Here is a 14971-nt window from a genome sequence, read left to right as displayed (position 1 = left end):
CCTTGGGTTTATTTATTTATTCATTTATTTTTTGAGGCAGGGTCTCACTCTGTCACCCAGGCTGCAGCGCAGTGGCACAGTCACGGCTTACTGCAGTTTCAACCTCCTGGGTTCAGGTGATCCTCCCACCTCAACCTCCTGAGTAGCTAGGACTGTAGGTGCCCACCACCGCATCCAACTGATTTTTGTGTTTTTTTTGTTTGTTTTTGAGACGGAGTCTTGCTCTGTCCCCCAGGCTAGAGTGCAGTGGTGCGATCTTGGCTCACTGCAACCTTCGCCTCCCGGATTCAAGTGATTCTCCTGCCTCAGCCTCCTGAGTAGCTGGGATTACAGGTGCATGCCTGGCTAATTTTTGTATTTTTAGCAGAGATGGAGTTTCACCATGTTGGTCAGGCTGATCTTGAACTCCTGACTTCGTGGTCCACCTGCCTCAGCCTCCCAAAGTGCTGGGATTACAGGTGTGAGTCATAGTGCCTGGCCAATTTTTGTATTTTTTGTAGAGATGGAGTTTCACCATGCTGCCCAGGTTGGTCTTGGACTTGTGGGCTCAAACAATCCACCCTCCTTGGCCTCTGAAAGTGCTAGGATTACAGACGTTAGCCCTTATGCCTGGCTGATCCTTGGGTTTTTAAATGTTCAGGCACTATAATGAGTTATTTCTCTGCTTCGTCTGTATATTGTCTTACTGCATGCTGTGGATTTAGTTCAGTAAATGTGTATTACTTAGATGTCAAGGAAAGGATATATGGCTACATATGTCAGTTTTATATATAACAGAAGTCATATTGTATTAATTGGTATTCTGTCCTGTTAACTGAGTGCTCGGTGTAAGATATCATTAAAAACAAAACAAAAAATCCTGGGGGTTGGAGGGCTAGGGGAGGGATAACATTAGGAGAAATACCTAATGTAGATGACAGGTTGATGGGTGCAGCAAACCACCATGGCACGTGTATACCTATGTAACAAACCTGCACGTTTTGTACATGTATCCCAGAACTTAAAGTATAATAATAATAAAAAAATATGGGAGTAAAAGGCTTATAGAGCTATAAAACGAACAAACAAATCCCAAAATCTAAACTTTTCTTGAGGACTATTGTCACTCAATAGTAACTTAAGTACACACTCATTAGTTAGGTAAGTTAGTGCTGTTAATGCATTTGACCATGGAATTAAGGGGAGGGTAAGGAGTATCAGTGAAGCTTTAAAGTTTTAGTTTGGTTCCAGCAGGACTGGAGAGGAACTGGAACGCAGACTCAGGGAACCATCATAGAATGAAATCACTTTTAGTGGACTCAGCGCAAAGTCACAGGCAAATCCACACGTGAAAGTGAGGAAAAGGACTGTTCATTTTTGTTTTCATAAGGTAGTCATCACCTTGCTACTGCTTATATATTAGAAATCCTTAGTGTGATTATTATATATCTCAATGGACTGGATGTTTGTTCTGTGGATGACCAGAATGTCAGAACTTGTTAAGAGAAATAAAGTTTTGGGTTATGTTATTCTGAGATATATTTTCCGATTTCTTTTCAAGTATGAAATAATGTTGCATAGTAATTGTCATTAGGGGTTTTGAAATCTCTTAGAACCATTATTATCCCTTTAATATAATTTGTTTCAGAATAAACTCTTTGGTTTTTGTTTTTTAATTTTTTTCCAACTAAAGTGCCATGGAATAAACTCTTCAATTTTTACCTGTTAACATTTTTCGTAATACATTGCAGATTTTTTTTTTTTTTTTTTGAGAGGGAGTCTTGCTCTGTTGCCCAGGCTGGAGTGCAATGGTGCAATCTCAGCTCATTGCAACCTCTACCTCCTGAGTTCAAATGATTCTCCTGCTTCAGCCTCCCAAGGAGCTAGGATTACAGGCACCCACCATCGTGCCTGGCTAATTTTTATGTTTTTGTAGAGATGAGTTTTCACCATGTTGGCCAGGCTGACCTTGAACTCCTCACCTCAGGTGATCTGCCTGCCTTGGCCTCCCAAAGTGCTGGGATTATAGGCGTGAACCACCGTGCCCAGCCCTACATTGCAACTTCTTTTTCTTTTTTTTTTAGACAGAGTCTCGCTCTGTCACCCAGGCTGGAGTGCAATGGTGCAATCTTGGCTCACTGCAACCTCCGCCTCCTGGGTTCAAGTGATTCTCCTGCCTCAGCCTCCCAAGTAGCTGGGATTACAGGCACCTGCCACCATGCCCGGCTAATTTTTGTATTTTTAGTAGAGACAGGGTTTCACCATATTGGCCAGGCTGGTCTCAAACTCCTGACCTTGTGATCTTCCCACCTCGGCCTTCCAAAGTCCTGGGATTACAGGTGTGAGCCACCGCACCCAGCCTAAGTAACCTACTTCTGAGCATTACTTATTTGAGTATTTTATTTAATTTTGGCCGAGTGTGGTGGCTCACACCTGTAATTCCAACGTTTTGGGAGTTTCAGGTGGGAGGATTGCTTGAGGCCGGGAGTTCGAGACCAGCTTGGCCAACATCGCCAGACTCCCGTCTCTACAAAAAATAAAAGTAAATTAAAAAAAAGAATTTTTTTAATGACTTTTAACTTCCAAAATGAGTTCTATTAGAACTTCTGATTAAAAGTTTTAACAAGCTCATTCAGAGTGCTAATGTTGTGTCTTTCATAGGTATGAATATGTTAAAATGCTATGGGTTTTTGTTTTAATTTTTAAAATTCATTCACAAAATTACTGGAAAAATTTGTGTTTGTAACAGTAGTCTGAAACAAATGTTTGAAGAGGGGGAAACATGCTCTCTAATGACAGTATTTTTAGAGAAGCACTTTTTGGCCTGGATTATTATGGTTAAACTATTTTAACGTTTTACTAATGTGTTGGTAGAATGATATCTAATGTGTATTTAAATCATAAGAGAATGAAATTTCTCATTTTAGACTTTAATAGGCCAGATTTGAAAAGAGGAAATAACTGGATTTCATGAATCTATGTACTGATGCACATGTAATTGGAACTAATATTTGGAAAATTGAAAATGTTGTTACTTGAATTGTTATAGTATTTATTTATGAGACAAGAGTCTGGCTTTGTCACCCAGGCTGGAGTGCAATGGCACGATCTCAGCTCACTGCAACCTCCGCCTCCCAGGTTCAAGCGATTCTTCTGCCTCAGCCTCCTAACTGGGATTTCAGGCACCCGCCATTGCACCTGGCTAATTTTTGTATTTTTAGTAGAGACGAGGTTTTGCCGTGTTGACCAGGCTGGTCTCAAACTCCTGACCTCAGGTGATCCGCCTGCCTCGTCCTCCCAAAGTGCTGGGATTATAGGCGTGAGTCACTATGACCGGCCGAATTGTTATAGTATTTAAACAAAAGCTTATGTGAGTAGAAATAGGGTAAAATGGGAAAGTTTTGACATTGTTTCAAATAATCTGGGAAGAATAAGTATAAGCATTTTTTTTGCCTTTTTCTCTGTAACTTTTAGAAGATGGAAGATGGCATTATAGAAAACCTTGTTTTCTTCACTATTCATAAGAAAACTCAAATAACAAGAAATAAAAAACTTCTAAGCATTACTTATTATTTATAATTTATAATTGACTTTTTGAAACATACTGTATTTGCATTATGGTTTATAAATTTCAAATATTATAGTACCACATGGATATTTTGTATGTAAAAAATTGGATCCAGCTATATAAGTCTCAGTGATTTATATGAATATAATAAGACTTTCACTCTATACATTTTAGTGTTTTCAATAGTTTTGCATTTGTAGTTAGGGGCTTATTGGGGTATTCTTGCAGAGTGGAAGAGTGGTTATGTCCTTAGTTCCTTGATAAGGGCCGGCCTGAGACAGTGGACTTCTCAGTATTTGTTACCTGGATAAATAACCAGTACTTGCACAGTAGATTGAGAATTGTCTGTGGGGAAGATTGTGGGCTTTTTCAGAAGATAATTTTGATTCAAATCGTTATGGAAGTTTAAGGATAACTGATTCTGTTGCTTTTGAACCTATTCAAAATCTGTTGGTTTTGAAAACTGAGTTGTGTGGTTGTGTTAAATATTTTTAGTTAGCTCTGTATGTCTGAGGGGAGTATGACAGTAATAAAAAACCAAATAATTTTTGATTATTTTGTGATGTATTGTTAAATATGATATTTCTGTTTAAAATCATGGAGGTTTAAGAATAATTGATTCTTTGTATAACCTGTTGCTTTTGAAAATTGGCTTGTGTAGTTGTATTAGTTTTGGTTAACGCTATATCTGAGAAGAGTGTGACTGTAATAAAATACTGGATAATTTAAAATTATTTAGATGTATATTGTTAAATATTGTATTTTAGCAAGCATGCTTCATATTCTTTGAGGAACCAGTGTTAAAATTTAAATGTTCAGGTGAATTTGATTATACAGTTCAGATACATTTTGAAAATATTAGATTCGAATGTTAAATAAAAATGAAGATTATATTAAATTTGTATGAGAAAATCAAATTATGGAATGTTTCCCATATATAACAATTTGTGATCACATCTATTTTGATAAGACTGTCAGATGATTTCATTTGTTTATAGGCGCATTCTACATTCTAAAGGGGAGCTCAGTGAAGATAGACATAAACAGTATGAAGAATTTGCTATGTCTTACCAGAAGCTGCTGGCAAATTCTCAATCCTTAGCAGACCTTTTGGATGAAAATATGCCAGATCTTCCTCAAGACAAACCAACACCAGAAGGTAAGATATCCTTAAAAACAAACATTGTGTTTTCTGTAAGCACTGTCACTTACCTTTAGGCTTGTCAGATGTGCAGTATTGAGAATTTAAGTGTTTAAAATGGCTTCAACATTTTAAAAATGGGCCAGGCATGGTGGCTCATGCCTGTAACCTCAACACTTTGAGAATCCAAGGTAAGAGGATCGCTTGAGACCAGGAGTTTGACAGCAGCCTGGGCAACATAGTGAGACCCCATCTCTATTTAAAAAAAATTTTTTTTAATAAAGAAATGGTATTAAAACCTATTGATAACCTTGAAAAGCTATCTGAAATAATCCCTGAATGGAAGAGTCTCTGTTCATTCAGGTTCTTGTGTAATAGATAGATATCTTTGAATTTCCTGGCAATTCTGTTTACTTAGAAATCTTAAGGGTGGCCGGGTGCAGTGGCTCATGCCTGTAATCCCAGCACTTTGGAAGGCCGAGGCGGGAGGATCACAAGGTCAGGAGTTGAAGACCAGCCTGACCAACATTGAAACGCCGTCTTTACTAAAAATACAAAAGTTAGCTGGGTGTGGTGGCATGTGCCTGTAGTCCCAGCTACTTAGGAGGCTGAGGCAGGAGAATTGCGTGAACCTGGCAGGCAGAAGTTGCAGTGAGCCGAGATTGTGCCACTGCACTCCAGCCTGGATGACAGAGTGAGACCCTGTCTCAAAAAAAAAAGTTTTAAGGGTGAAGTATTTGTAAAATATCCTTTTATAATTAAAGAAAAATTTATATTTAATATCCTCAGTAAGAAATACCTATTGCATACTGTGAATGCATTTATTATATTTATATATAATCATGTACATAATTCTTAAACTTTTTTTTTGAGACAGAGCCTTGCTCTGTCGCTCAGGCTGGAGTGCAGTGGCACAATCTCAGCTCACTGCAGCCTCTGCCTCTTGGACTGAAATGATTCTCCTGCGTCAGTCTCCCAAGTAGCTGGGACTGCAGGTGTGCACCACCATGTCTGGCTAATTAGAGACAAAGTTTTACCGTGTTTCCCAGGCTGATCTCAAACTCCTTAACTCAAGCAGTCCTCCTGCCTTGGCCTCCCAAAGTGCTGAGATTATAGGTGTAAGCCACTGCACCCAGCCTCCTATTCAATATCTCAAAACTCAGTCTCAAACTTTTTAAATGTTTTTTGTTGTTGTTTTTTTTTTTTTTTTGACGGAGTCTTGCTCTGTTGCCCAGGCTGGGAGTGCAGTGGCACGGTCTCCGCTCACTGCAAGCTCCGCCTCCCAGGTTCAGGCCATTCTCCTGCCTCAGCCTCCCGAATAGCTGGGACTACAGGCGCCCACCACCACGCCCGCCTAAGTTTTTGTGTTTTTAGTAGAGACAGGGTTTCACCGTGTTAGCCAGGATGATCTCGATCTCCTGACCTCATGATCTGCCCGCCTTGGCCTCCCAAAGTGCTGGGATTACAGGCGTGAGCCACTGTGCCTGGCCAAACTTTTTAAATGTTTTAAAAAAGTTTCATCATAGAATTTGTGTTTTGGTTGACCCTGGCTTGTTTCTCAGAACTTTCTCAGTATATTTGTTAAGATATTTTAGAACCAAAATCTCTTTATAATATTTAGCATATGGCCAGGCACGGTGGCTCACGCCTCTAATCCCAGCACTTTGGGAGGCCAAGGCGGGCGGATCACAAGGTCAGGAGTTCAAGACCAGCCTGGCCAACATGGTGAAACCCTGTCTCTACTAAAGATACAAAAGTTAGCTGGGCACGGTGGTGTGTGCCTGTAATCCCAGCTACTCAGGAGGCTGAGGCAGGAGAATCGCTTGAACCCGGGAGGCAGAGGTTGCAGAGAGCCAAGATGGCGCCATTGCACTCCAGCCTGGGCAAGACTCCGTCTCAAAAAAAAAAAAATTAGCATACTTGGGTATTGATTTAGTTGGTTTCTTTACGCTTTTTCTCTAATTGTCATACTGACATTTAAGCTAATTTTTCTTTTCATTTTAAATGACTTTAAATGTATCATTATCATTATTATTATTTTTGAGAGAGAGTTTCGCTCTTGTTGCCCCAGCTGGAGTGCAAAGGCGAGATCTTGGCTCACTGCAACCTCTGCCTCCCAGGTTCAAGCAGTTCTCCTGCCTCAGCCTCCTGAGTAGCTGGGATTACAGGCATGTGCCACTACACCGGGCTAATTTTGTATTTTTAGTAGAGACAGGGTTTCTCCATGTTGGTCAGGCTGGTCTCGAACTCCCAACCTCAGGTGATCTGCCCGTCTCAGCCTCCCAAAATGCTGGGATTACAGGCGTGAGCCACTGTGCCCTGTCATGACTTTAAATGTATTTTTAGACATTTTCCAGAATTAATAGACCTTGAAAAAATTCTGTCATTGATTTTATTTTTATTTTTATTTTTGGAGACAGGCTGGAATGCGATGGTGCAGTCTCGGCTCACTGCAACCTCTGCGTCCCAGGTTTAAGCAATTCTTGTGCCTCAGCCTCCCAGGCAATAACTGGGACTACAGATATGTGCCACCAAGCCCGGCTAATTTTTGCATTTTTAGTAGAGATGGGGTTTCACCATGTTGGTCAGGCTGATCTTGAACTTTTGAGCTCAAGTGATCTGCCTGCCTCAGCCTCCCAAAGTGCTGGGATTACAGGCATGAGCCACTTTGCCCAGCCCTGTCATTGTTTTTAAAAGATCTTTTTGGCCAGGCATGGTGGCTTATGCCTGTAGTACCAGGGCTTTGGGAGACCAAGGCAGGAGGATTGCTTGAGGCGAGTTTGAGACTAGCCTGAGTAACATAGCGAGACCCTGTCTCTACAAAAAATTTTAAAAAATAAAACAAATTTAGCCAGTCATGTGGCACAAGCCTGTAGTCCTAGCTACTTGGGAGGCTGAGGTGGGAAGATTGCATGAGCCCAGATGTTCAAGGTTACAGTTAGATAATGATCACACCAGGCACTCCTGCCTGGGTGACAGAGTGAGACTCTTATCTCTTAAAAAAAAATTTTTTTTCAGACATAGAACTTAAGGGCTAGAGGTTTTTTTTCTTTCAGTACTGAAAGATGTTACTCCTCTGTCTCCTAGCTTGCATTGTTCCATCAAGAATGCTCCTACCTTTCTTACCTTTGTTCTTATTTATATAATCTATATTTTTTTCTCTCATTGTTTTAAAATTTTTTCATTATCACTGATTTCAAGCAACTTAGTTATGGTGTAGCTTGGTATGGTTTTCTTCGTTTCTTGTACTTCGGGTTCCTTGAACTTCTTGGGTCTGTGGGTGTATAGTTATCATCAAATTAGGAAAATCTTGACCTTTATTTTTCAATTGTGTTTTCTCTTTCTTGCTTTGTCACCTCTCCTATAGGAACTCAATTACAAGTATTTTAGGTTGTTCAAAGTTGTCCCACAGTTCATTGATGTCCTGTCCTTTTTGTTCTTCATTATTTTTTCCTGCCTTTCCTTTTGGATAGTTTCTGTTGTTATGTCTTCAAGTTCACTAATCTTTTCTTCTACGGTGTCCAATAACTTAATTCCATTTAGAGAAGTCGTTTTTTATTTCTATGTCTTGTCATACTTTCTTTTATCTGACATGTTCAATCTTGTAGCTTGTCGAACATATGAAATACAGTTACAATAACTTCTAAAGTCTTTGTCTACAAATTTTGTCATCTGTGTGATTTCCAAGTTGATTTCAATTGATTGCAGTTGCTTGACCTCCTTTGCATGTCTGGTCATTTTTCTACTTCTTTGGCTGCCTGCTCATGTTTTATTGGATGTGTCCTGGATATTTTTGTGTTCTTATAAATATCATTAAGTGTCATCCTGGGGTGCAGTTAAGTTACTTGTAAATAGTTTCATCTTTGAAAGGATGCTTTGTTAGGAGGTACCAGAGCAGCCTTTAATCTAAGGCTAATTTTTCCTAATACTGAGGCATTACCTTTCTGAACTCTATCTGATAGAGTCATAGAAGATTCTTCCAGTCAGCCTCGTGGGTATACAGACTATTCCTGGTCCCATGAGCCTCTCTGTGAGTCTTAATTCTTTTCAATAGTTATTTTCCCAGTCTCACATAGTTTCTTCACACATAGAGCCTGATCAGTACTCAGTTGAACACTTTGTTTCCTTATACATAGGAGCTGATCAGTACTCAGCTGAATATTCAAGGAGACTCTGCAAATCTTTTGAAGTCTATCTTTGTGCTGGTTTCTCCTCTCTGGTACTGTGTCCTGGGAACTCTACCTGCCTTGGGTAGAGTATTACCAGACCCTCAGCTCTCATCCTCAACTCAGGGAGACTGCCTGGCTTCTCTCTTACTTGGCCACAGCCTGGAAAAATCTCTTTACGAAGTAAGCTGGGGCAATTGTAGAGCTGAGTTTTTTGTCTGCTCTCTGTCAGGGATTATTTTCCTATACTGCCTGATGTCCAGTGTTTGAAAATCATTGTTTTAATATTGTTTGCTTGAATCTTTAGTTATTTTGGGTCACTGATACAGTACTTCATCTTGTCCAGAAGAGGCTTACATTGTCCAGTGGTCAGAATATCCTTTATTCTATAGCCACTTTTTCCAGTTAATCATATGTCTTAGATTTTTTTTCATTTTAATACATTAGTGCCATCTAATTATTTTTAATTGCTACATAGTAATATCCTGTTGTATGGTTGTTCTGTAATTTACTTGTCCTCTGTTGATTAACACTTAATATTTCTGGCTTTTAGCTATTATTGTCAGTGCTGTAACAAAATCTCTAAACCTGCTTCTTTCTGTATATATTCTAGTATTTACAGGATACATTCCTAGAAGTAGAATTCTTGGGTTAAAAGGATATATGTGTTTTAAGTTTCAATATATGATGCCATATTTTCTATTAAAGAAATTTACAGCAACCCAAATGCCCATCAATAATAGACTAGATAGAGAAAATGTGGTACATATACACCATGGAATACTATGCAGCCATAAAAAGTGAGTTCATGTCCTTTGCAGGGACATGGATGAAGCTGGAAGCCATCATTCTCAGCAAACTAACATAGGAAAAAAACAAAATACCACATGTTCTCACTCATAAGTGGGAGCTGAACGGTGAGAACACATGGACACAGGGAGGGGAACAACACACACTGGGGCCTGTTGGGAGGTTGGGGGAAAGGGGAGGGAGAGCATTAGGTCAAATACCTAATGCATGTGGGGTTTAAAACCTAGATGACGGGTTGGTAAGTGCAGCAAACCACCATGGAACATGTATACCTATGTAACAAACCTGCACATTCTGCACATGTATCTTGGAACTTAAAATTAAAAAATTAAAAAATTTACATGCCACTAAGTATAAGAGAATGACTGTTTCTTTTTTTTTTGAGACAATGTCTTGCTCTGTCACCCAGGCTGGAGTACAGTGGTGCGATCTAAGCTCACTGCAAGCTCCGCCTCCCGGGTTCAAGCGATTGATTCTCCTGCCTCAGCCTCCTGAGCAGCTGGGACTACAGGCGTGTGTCACCATGCCTGGCTAATTTTTTGTATTTTTAGTAGAGATAGGGTTTCACTGTGTTAGCCAGGATGGTCTCAATCTCCTGACCTCGTGATCTGCCCACCTCGGCCTCCCAAAGTGCTAGGATTACAGGCGTGAGCCACTGTGCCCGGCCCGAGAATGACTGTTTCTTTACACTCTTACCACATTGCAGTTCTTAATTTTTAAATTTGAAGTCAGGTTTTAGCATCTTTAAGTTTATTGGCTGTTTTATAAATGTATTATTTTCCCTGTGAAATTCCTATTTGAATCTTTTATACCCCCCACCCCATCCTTTTTCCCCTTGTATCTTTTTAAAAAATTGATTTATAAAAGCACTTTGGGAGGCTGAGGTGAGTGGATCACTTGAGGTCAGGAGTTCTAGACCAGCCTGGCCAACATGGTGAAACCCCATCTCTACTAAAAATACAAAAATTAGCCGGGTATTGTGGAGCGTGCCTGTAATCCCAGCTACTTGGGAGGCTGAAGTGAGAGAATTGCTTGAACCCAGGAGGCGGAGGTTGCAGTGAGCTGAGATTGCACTCCAGCCTGGGTGACGGAGCGAGACTCCATATCAGAGGAAAAAAAAAGCACTTTGTATATTAAGGAAATTATTATTATTATTATTACTTTGAGACGGAGCCTTGCTCTGTTGCCCAGGCTGGAGTGCAGTGGCACGTTCACAGCTCACTGCAAGCTCTGCTCCCCGGGTTCACGCCATTCTCCTGCCTCAGTCTTCTGAGTAGCTGGGACTACAGGCGCCCGCCACCACACCCGGCTAATTTTTTGTGTTTTTAGTAGAGACGGGGTTTCACTGTGTTAGCCAGGATGGTCTCGATCTCCTGACCTCGTTAGCCACCCACCTCAGCCTCCCAAAGTGCTGGGATTACAGGCGTGAGCCACTGCACCCAGCCAACGAAATTATATTTTTTATATGCATTGCAACTATCACTCCTCTGTTTTTCTCTTATCCTGTGCCTGTGATATTCCTATTTTTTATTACTTTTGATTTGGTAGTATTTTTACCTCTCAAAAGTTGAATTTCTTTTTTATGATTTACATTATTTTTTAGATACACAAAATATTTATGCATATTATAGATTAAAAAGTGAAAGTTTACTGTCAGATGCATTACATTCTCCAAGGTAACCACTCTTAACAGCTTGATAGAATGTGTCCAGACTTTACTTTTTCCCACAAAATATATATAATTAGATATCTCTAGCTTCATTAACTTAGGTGAGATATTTTGCGTGATTTCCTTTATTGTTTCAATTATTATTTTTGAGAGCTTTCTGAGTCAGTTCTTGTAGATAACATCTCATTCCTTTTAACACCTGATTAATATTACATAGCTGTCTTAGTCTTTTCAGGCTGCTGTAACAAAATACCGTAGACTGGGCAACTTATGAACAACAGAAACTTATTCCTCCTGTCTGGAGTCTGGGAAGTCTAAGATCAAGGTGCCAGCCAAGTTGGTGTCTGGCGAGGACTCTGCTTCATAGATGGGTGGGTGAGTGGGGCTGAAAGTTCTAATCCTATAATCACTTGGTCTTTCTGGTGACTGGCTCCATCCTGAGACTATCCAAAGACTCCACCCTTAGTCACCTCATTAGCATCAGCTGAGGTAGGATCAAAAAGCTTGTTATGAATAACAAAATACATTCCTTTCACTCAGGAAATTCCAAGGGTTTTAGGAGGTCTTCCAGGAACCAAGGACAAACACCAAATATATTTATTATACTATGCTCTATATATTATGGATGTATTCTTTAAATATTGTCAATATTGTCTTCTAGTTTGTTTTTTGCTTTTGTTTATACTTTTCATTAAACAGAAGTTGTAAATATGTCAGTGTTTTTCTTTTTGGTGTATGGGTTTAGTGTCCTAATAAGTCTGTGTTTAAATATATTCTCTGTAAGGAAATTAAGGAGTTTCAAGGAGCCAGTGTTGTTTTGTTTTTGGTGTTCTTATTTTCATAAATCACATTTAATGAATAATCTAACTTAGGGTTAATTTTAATTTACATAATCACTCTATTTGTAATTCTCATTTGGAGAGAAGTATGTGAGAGTAGATAAGTTCATGAATGGGCTCATAATCATAAAGTAGGAAGTTAATTACTTTCAGTGTTCTGAGTTTATGATCTATAGTTGTATGTACTGCATGTGTGTAAATAGGTACATACTTTCCATTCTCTAATAAGAGATCTGTACACTTCATCTTCCCTTCTTTTCCAGTTATCAATTGACTGACATTTATGGCATAAAAGAAAATAAAGGCTGAGCGTTTTCACGCATGCCTGTAATCCCAGCACTTTGAGAGGCTGAGGCAGGTGGATCCCTTGAACTTAGGAGTTTGAGACCAGCCTGGGCAACATAATGAAACCCCATCTCTACTAAAAATAGAAAAATTAGCTGGGCTTGATGATGCATGCCTGTAGTCCCAGCTACTCAGGAGGCTGAGGCAGGAGGATTGCATGAGCCCAGGATTTCGAGGCTACAGTAAGCTATGATCATGTCACTGCACTCCAGCCTCGGCAACAGAGTGAGACCCTTTCTCAATTCAAAAAAATAGATAATAAATAAAGGCTGGGCGTGGTGGCTCATACCTGTAATCCCAGCACTTTAGGAGGTTGAGGCAGGTGGATCACCTGAGGTCAGGAGTTTGAGACCAACCTGGCCAACATGGCGAAACCCCATCTGTACTAAAAATAACAAAAAATTAGCCAAGTGTGGTGGTGGGCGCCTGTAATCCCAGCTTCTTGGGAGGCTGAGGCAGGAGAATTACTTGAACCCGGGAGGTGGAGGTTGCAGTGAGCTGATGTCACGCCATTGTACTCCAGCCTGGGTGACAGAGTAAGACTCTGTTTAAAACAATAAAATTTCAGGACCCTCTAAATTTATTATAGCAAGGGGGAAATTAAGCCTTGGAGACTGAATTACATAACCTGTATATATCTTTCCCAAAAAAGACGACTTCTACTAATCAGATTGTTGTAACTGTGCATTAAGCCTTATGTGGAAAGATGTTGAAATTACCTAAACTTTCTCTATATAAACAATCTCAAACTTCTACACTTTGGAACACTGATTTCTGTTCTTTGGAATCTGTGCTTCCTGGGAGGCTGTCCTCAAACTTTGCAATTGAATAAACTCTCTTTAAAACTAGATTCTGACCTTTTTGATTATTTTAGGTTGACAGTGGCAATCTACCATGTGCCAAGGATTATGCCAAAAGGAGGGATGATTCTTAATTAAAGGTTTATGGTCTATTTTTGGAGAGATAAATGGTTTATAAGTATGATGTAAATAGTATAGAGGATTATGAGTTGCCAAAAAAAAAAAAGTACTCATGGGGGAGGTGGGACTTTAAACGGATGTCTTAGGAGTGGCCAGGCTTATATATTTTATTTTTTGATTTTAAGTTTCATGAAAGTAGACTTAATTTATCAAATGGCTACTTAATCTCATATTAATTGCTTAAAACAAATGTAACAGAAAAAAATATGTTGTTCTCTTGTCTGTTTTATTTTAGGGCTTTATTTAAAACACAGTTTGTGATTTGGTGTTGAAAACGGTCACATGTGCTTGTTAATTGAAGAAGTTCCTGTCAGTTGAAACACTCAAGATTCAATAGCTATAAAACTGAAAAAATAACTTGTGTCATGTTTATCATGCTATAACCTCAAGTTATGTTAATTACTTGTGATTTATTTTATTGTAGAACATGGGCCTGGAATTGATATATTCACACCTGGTAAACCTGGAGAATATGACTTGGAAGGTGGTATATGGGAAGATGAAGATGCTCGGAATTTTTATGAGAACCTCATTGATTTGAAGGCTTTTGTCCCAGCCATCTTGTTTAAAGACAATGAAAAAAGTTGTCAGAATAAAGAGTCCAACAAAGATGATACCAAAGGTAAATTCTAGAGAAAGAGTATTTACATTAAGTGCTATAAGAATTAGCTTCAAAATAGTATTTGTAAAAAAAAAAAAAAAAATTACTAGTTTTGTAATATGAACATTGAGTCAGAGTAAATGAGTGACAGAATTATATGGAATGATGGAGCATTAAAGGATGATAATTGACACACTTTTAACAGTGCTGATACATTTAAGTTAATGTGAATTAATTTGAAAGTGTTTGTTTATAGTCTTGTAGTGAATTCATGTGAGGTCTTGGTAAGACACGCATTTCCCCCAGGTATCAGATTGTTAGGGCAGGTGTTAGCTCTATGGTGCTCGTTACCTGTACTGCCCTTTCTAGGCTAGATAGAACCAACTCTGTGAAGAAGAGTGACTTTTGAGAAGTCAGAGCTTTTAGGTCATTAATAGAGTGGGAGTTTCTGAATGCCAGTTATGTCGTGTTTCTCAGGTTTGTCTTATATTTGCCGCTGCTATTCTAATCTAACTCCCATCCTCTCTCACCTGGGTTACTGTAATACCTCCTACCTGGTAGCCCTGTATTTGCTCTGTTTCCTTCTGTGCGTTCTCTTTTTCTTTTTTTCTGAGGTGGAGTTTTTGCTCTTGTCCAGGCTGGAGTGCAGTCGTGTGATCTCGTCTTACTGCAACCTACACCTCCCAGGTTCAAGTGATTCTCCTGCTTTAGCCTCCCAAGTAACTGGGATTACAGAAGTGTGCTGCCACGCCTGGCTAATTTTGTATTTTTAGTAGAGACGGGGTTTCACCATGTTGGTCAGGCTGGTCTTGAACTCCTGACTTCAAGTGATCCACCTGCCTCAGCTTCCCAAAGTGCTGGGATTACGGGTGT

The 14971-nt window shown here is 39.5% G+C and overlaps 1 protein-coding gene across 1 annotated transcript in view; it reads left to right on the top strand.

The window, feature by feature from the left end:
• Positions 1-14971, top strand: part of UPF2 (UPF2 regulator of nonsense mediated mRNA decay) — a 120765-nt gene that overhangs the window by 23584 nt on the left and 82210 nt on the right. The window contains exons 4-5 of the mRNA XM_032156173.2: positions 4546-4706; positions 13922-14119. Coding sequence (XP_032012064.1) covers positions 4546-4706; positions 13922-14119 — 359 coding nt within the window. The remainder of the gene's footprint in view (positions 1-4545; positions 4707-13921; positions 14120-14971) is intronic.

The sequence above is a fragment of the Hylobates moloch genome, unplaced genomic scaffold (assembly GCF_009828535.3).
Source record: "Hylobates moloch isolate HMO894 unplaced genomic scaffold, HMol_V3 SCAFFOLD_2, whole genome shotgun sequence".
Classification (NCBI taxonomy): Eukaryota; Metazoa; Chordata; class Mammalia; order Primates; family Hylobatidae; genus Hylobates; species Hylobates moloch.
The sequence above is the reverse complement of the archived record's forward strand: the minus strand, read 5'-3'. Positions and strand labels throughout refer to the sequence as shown.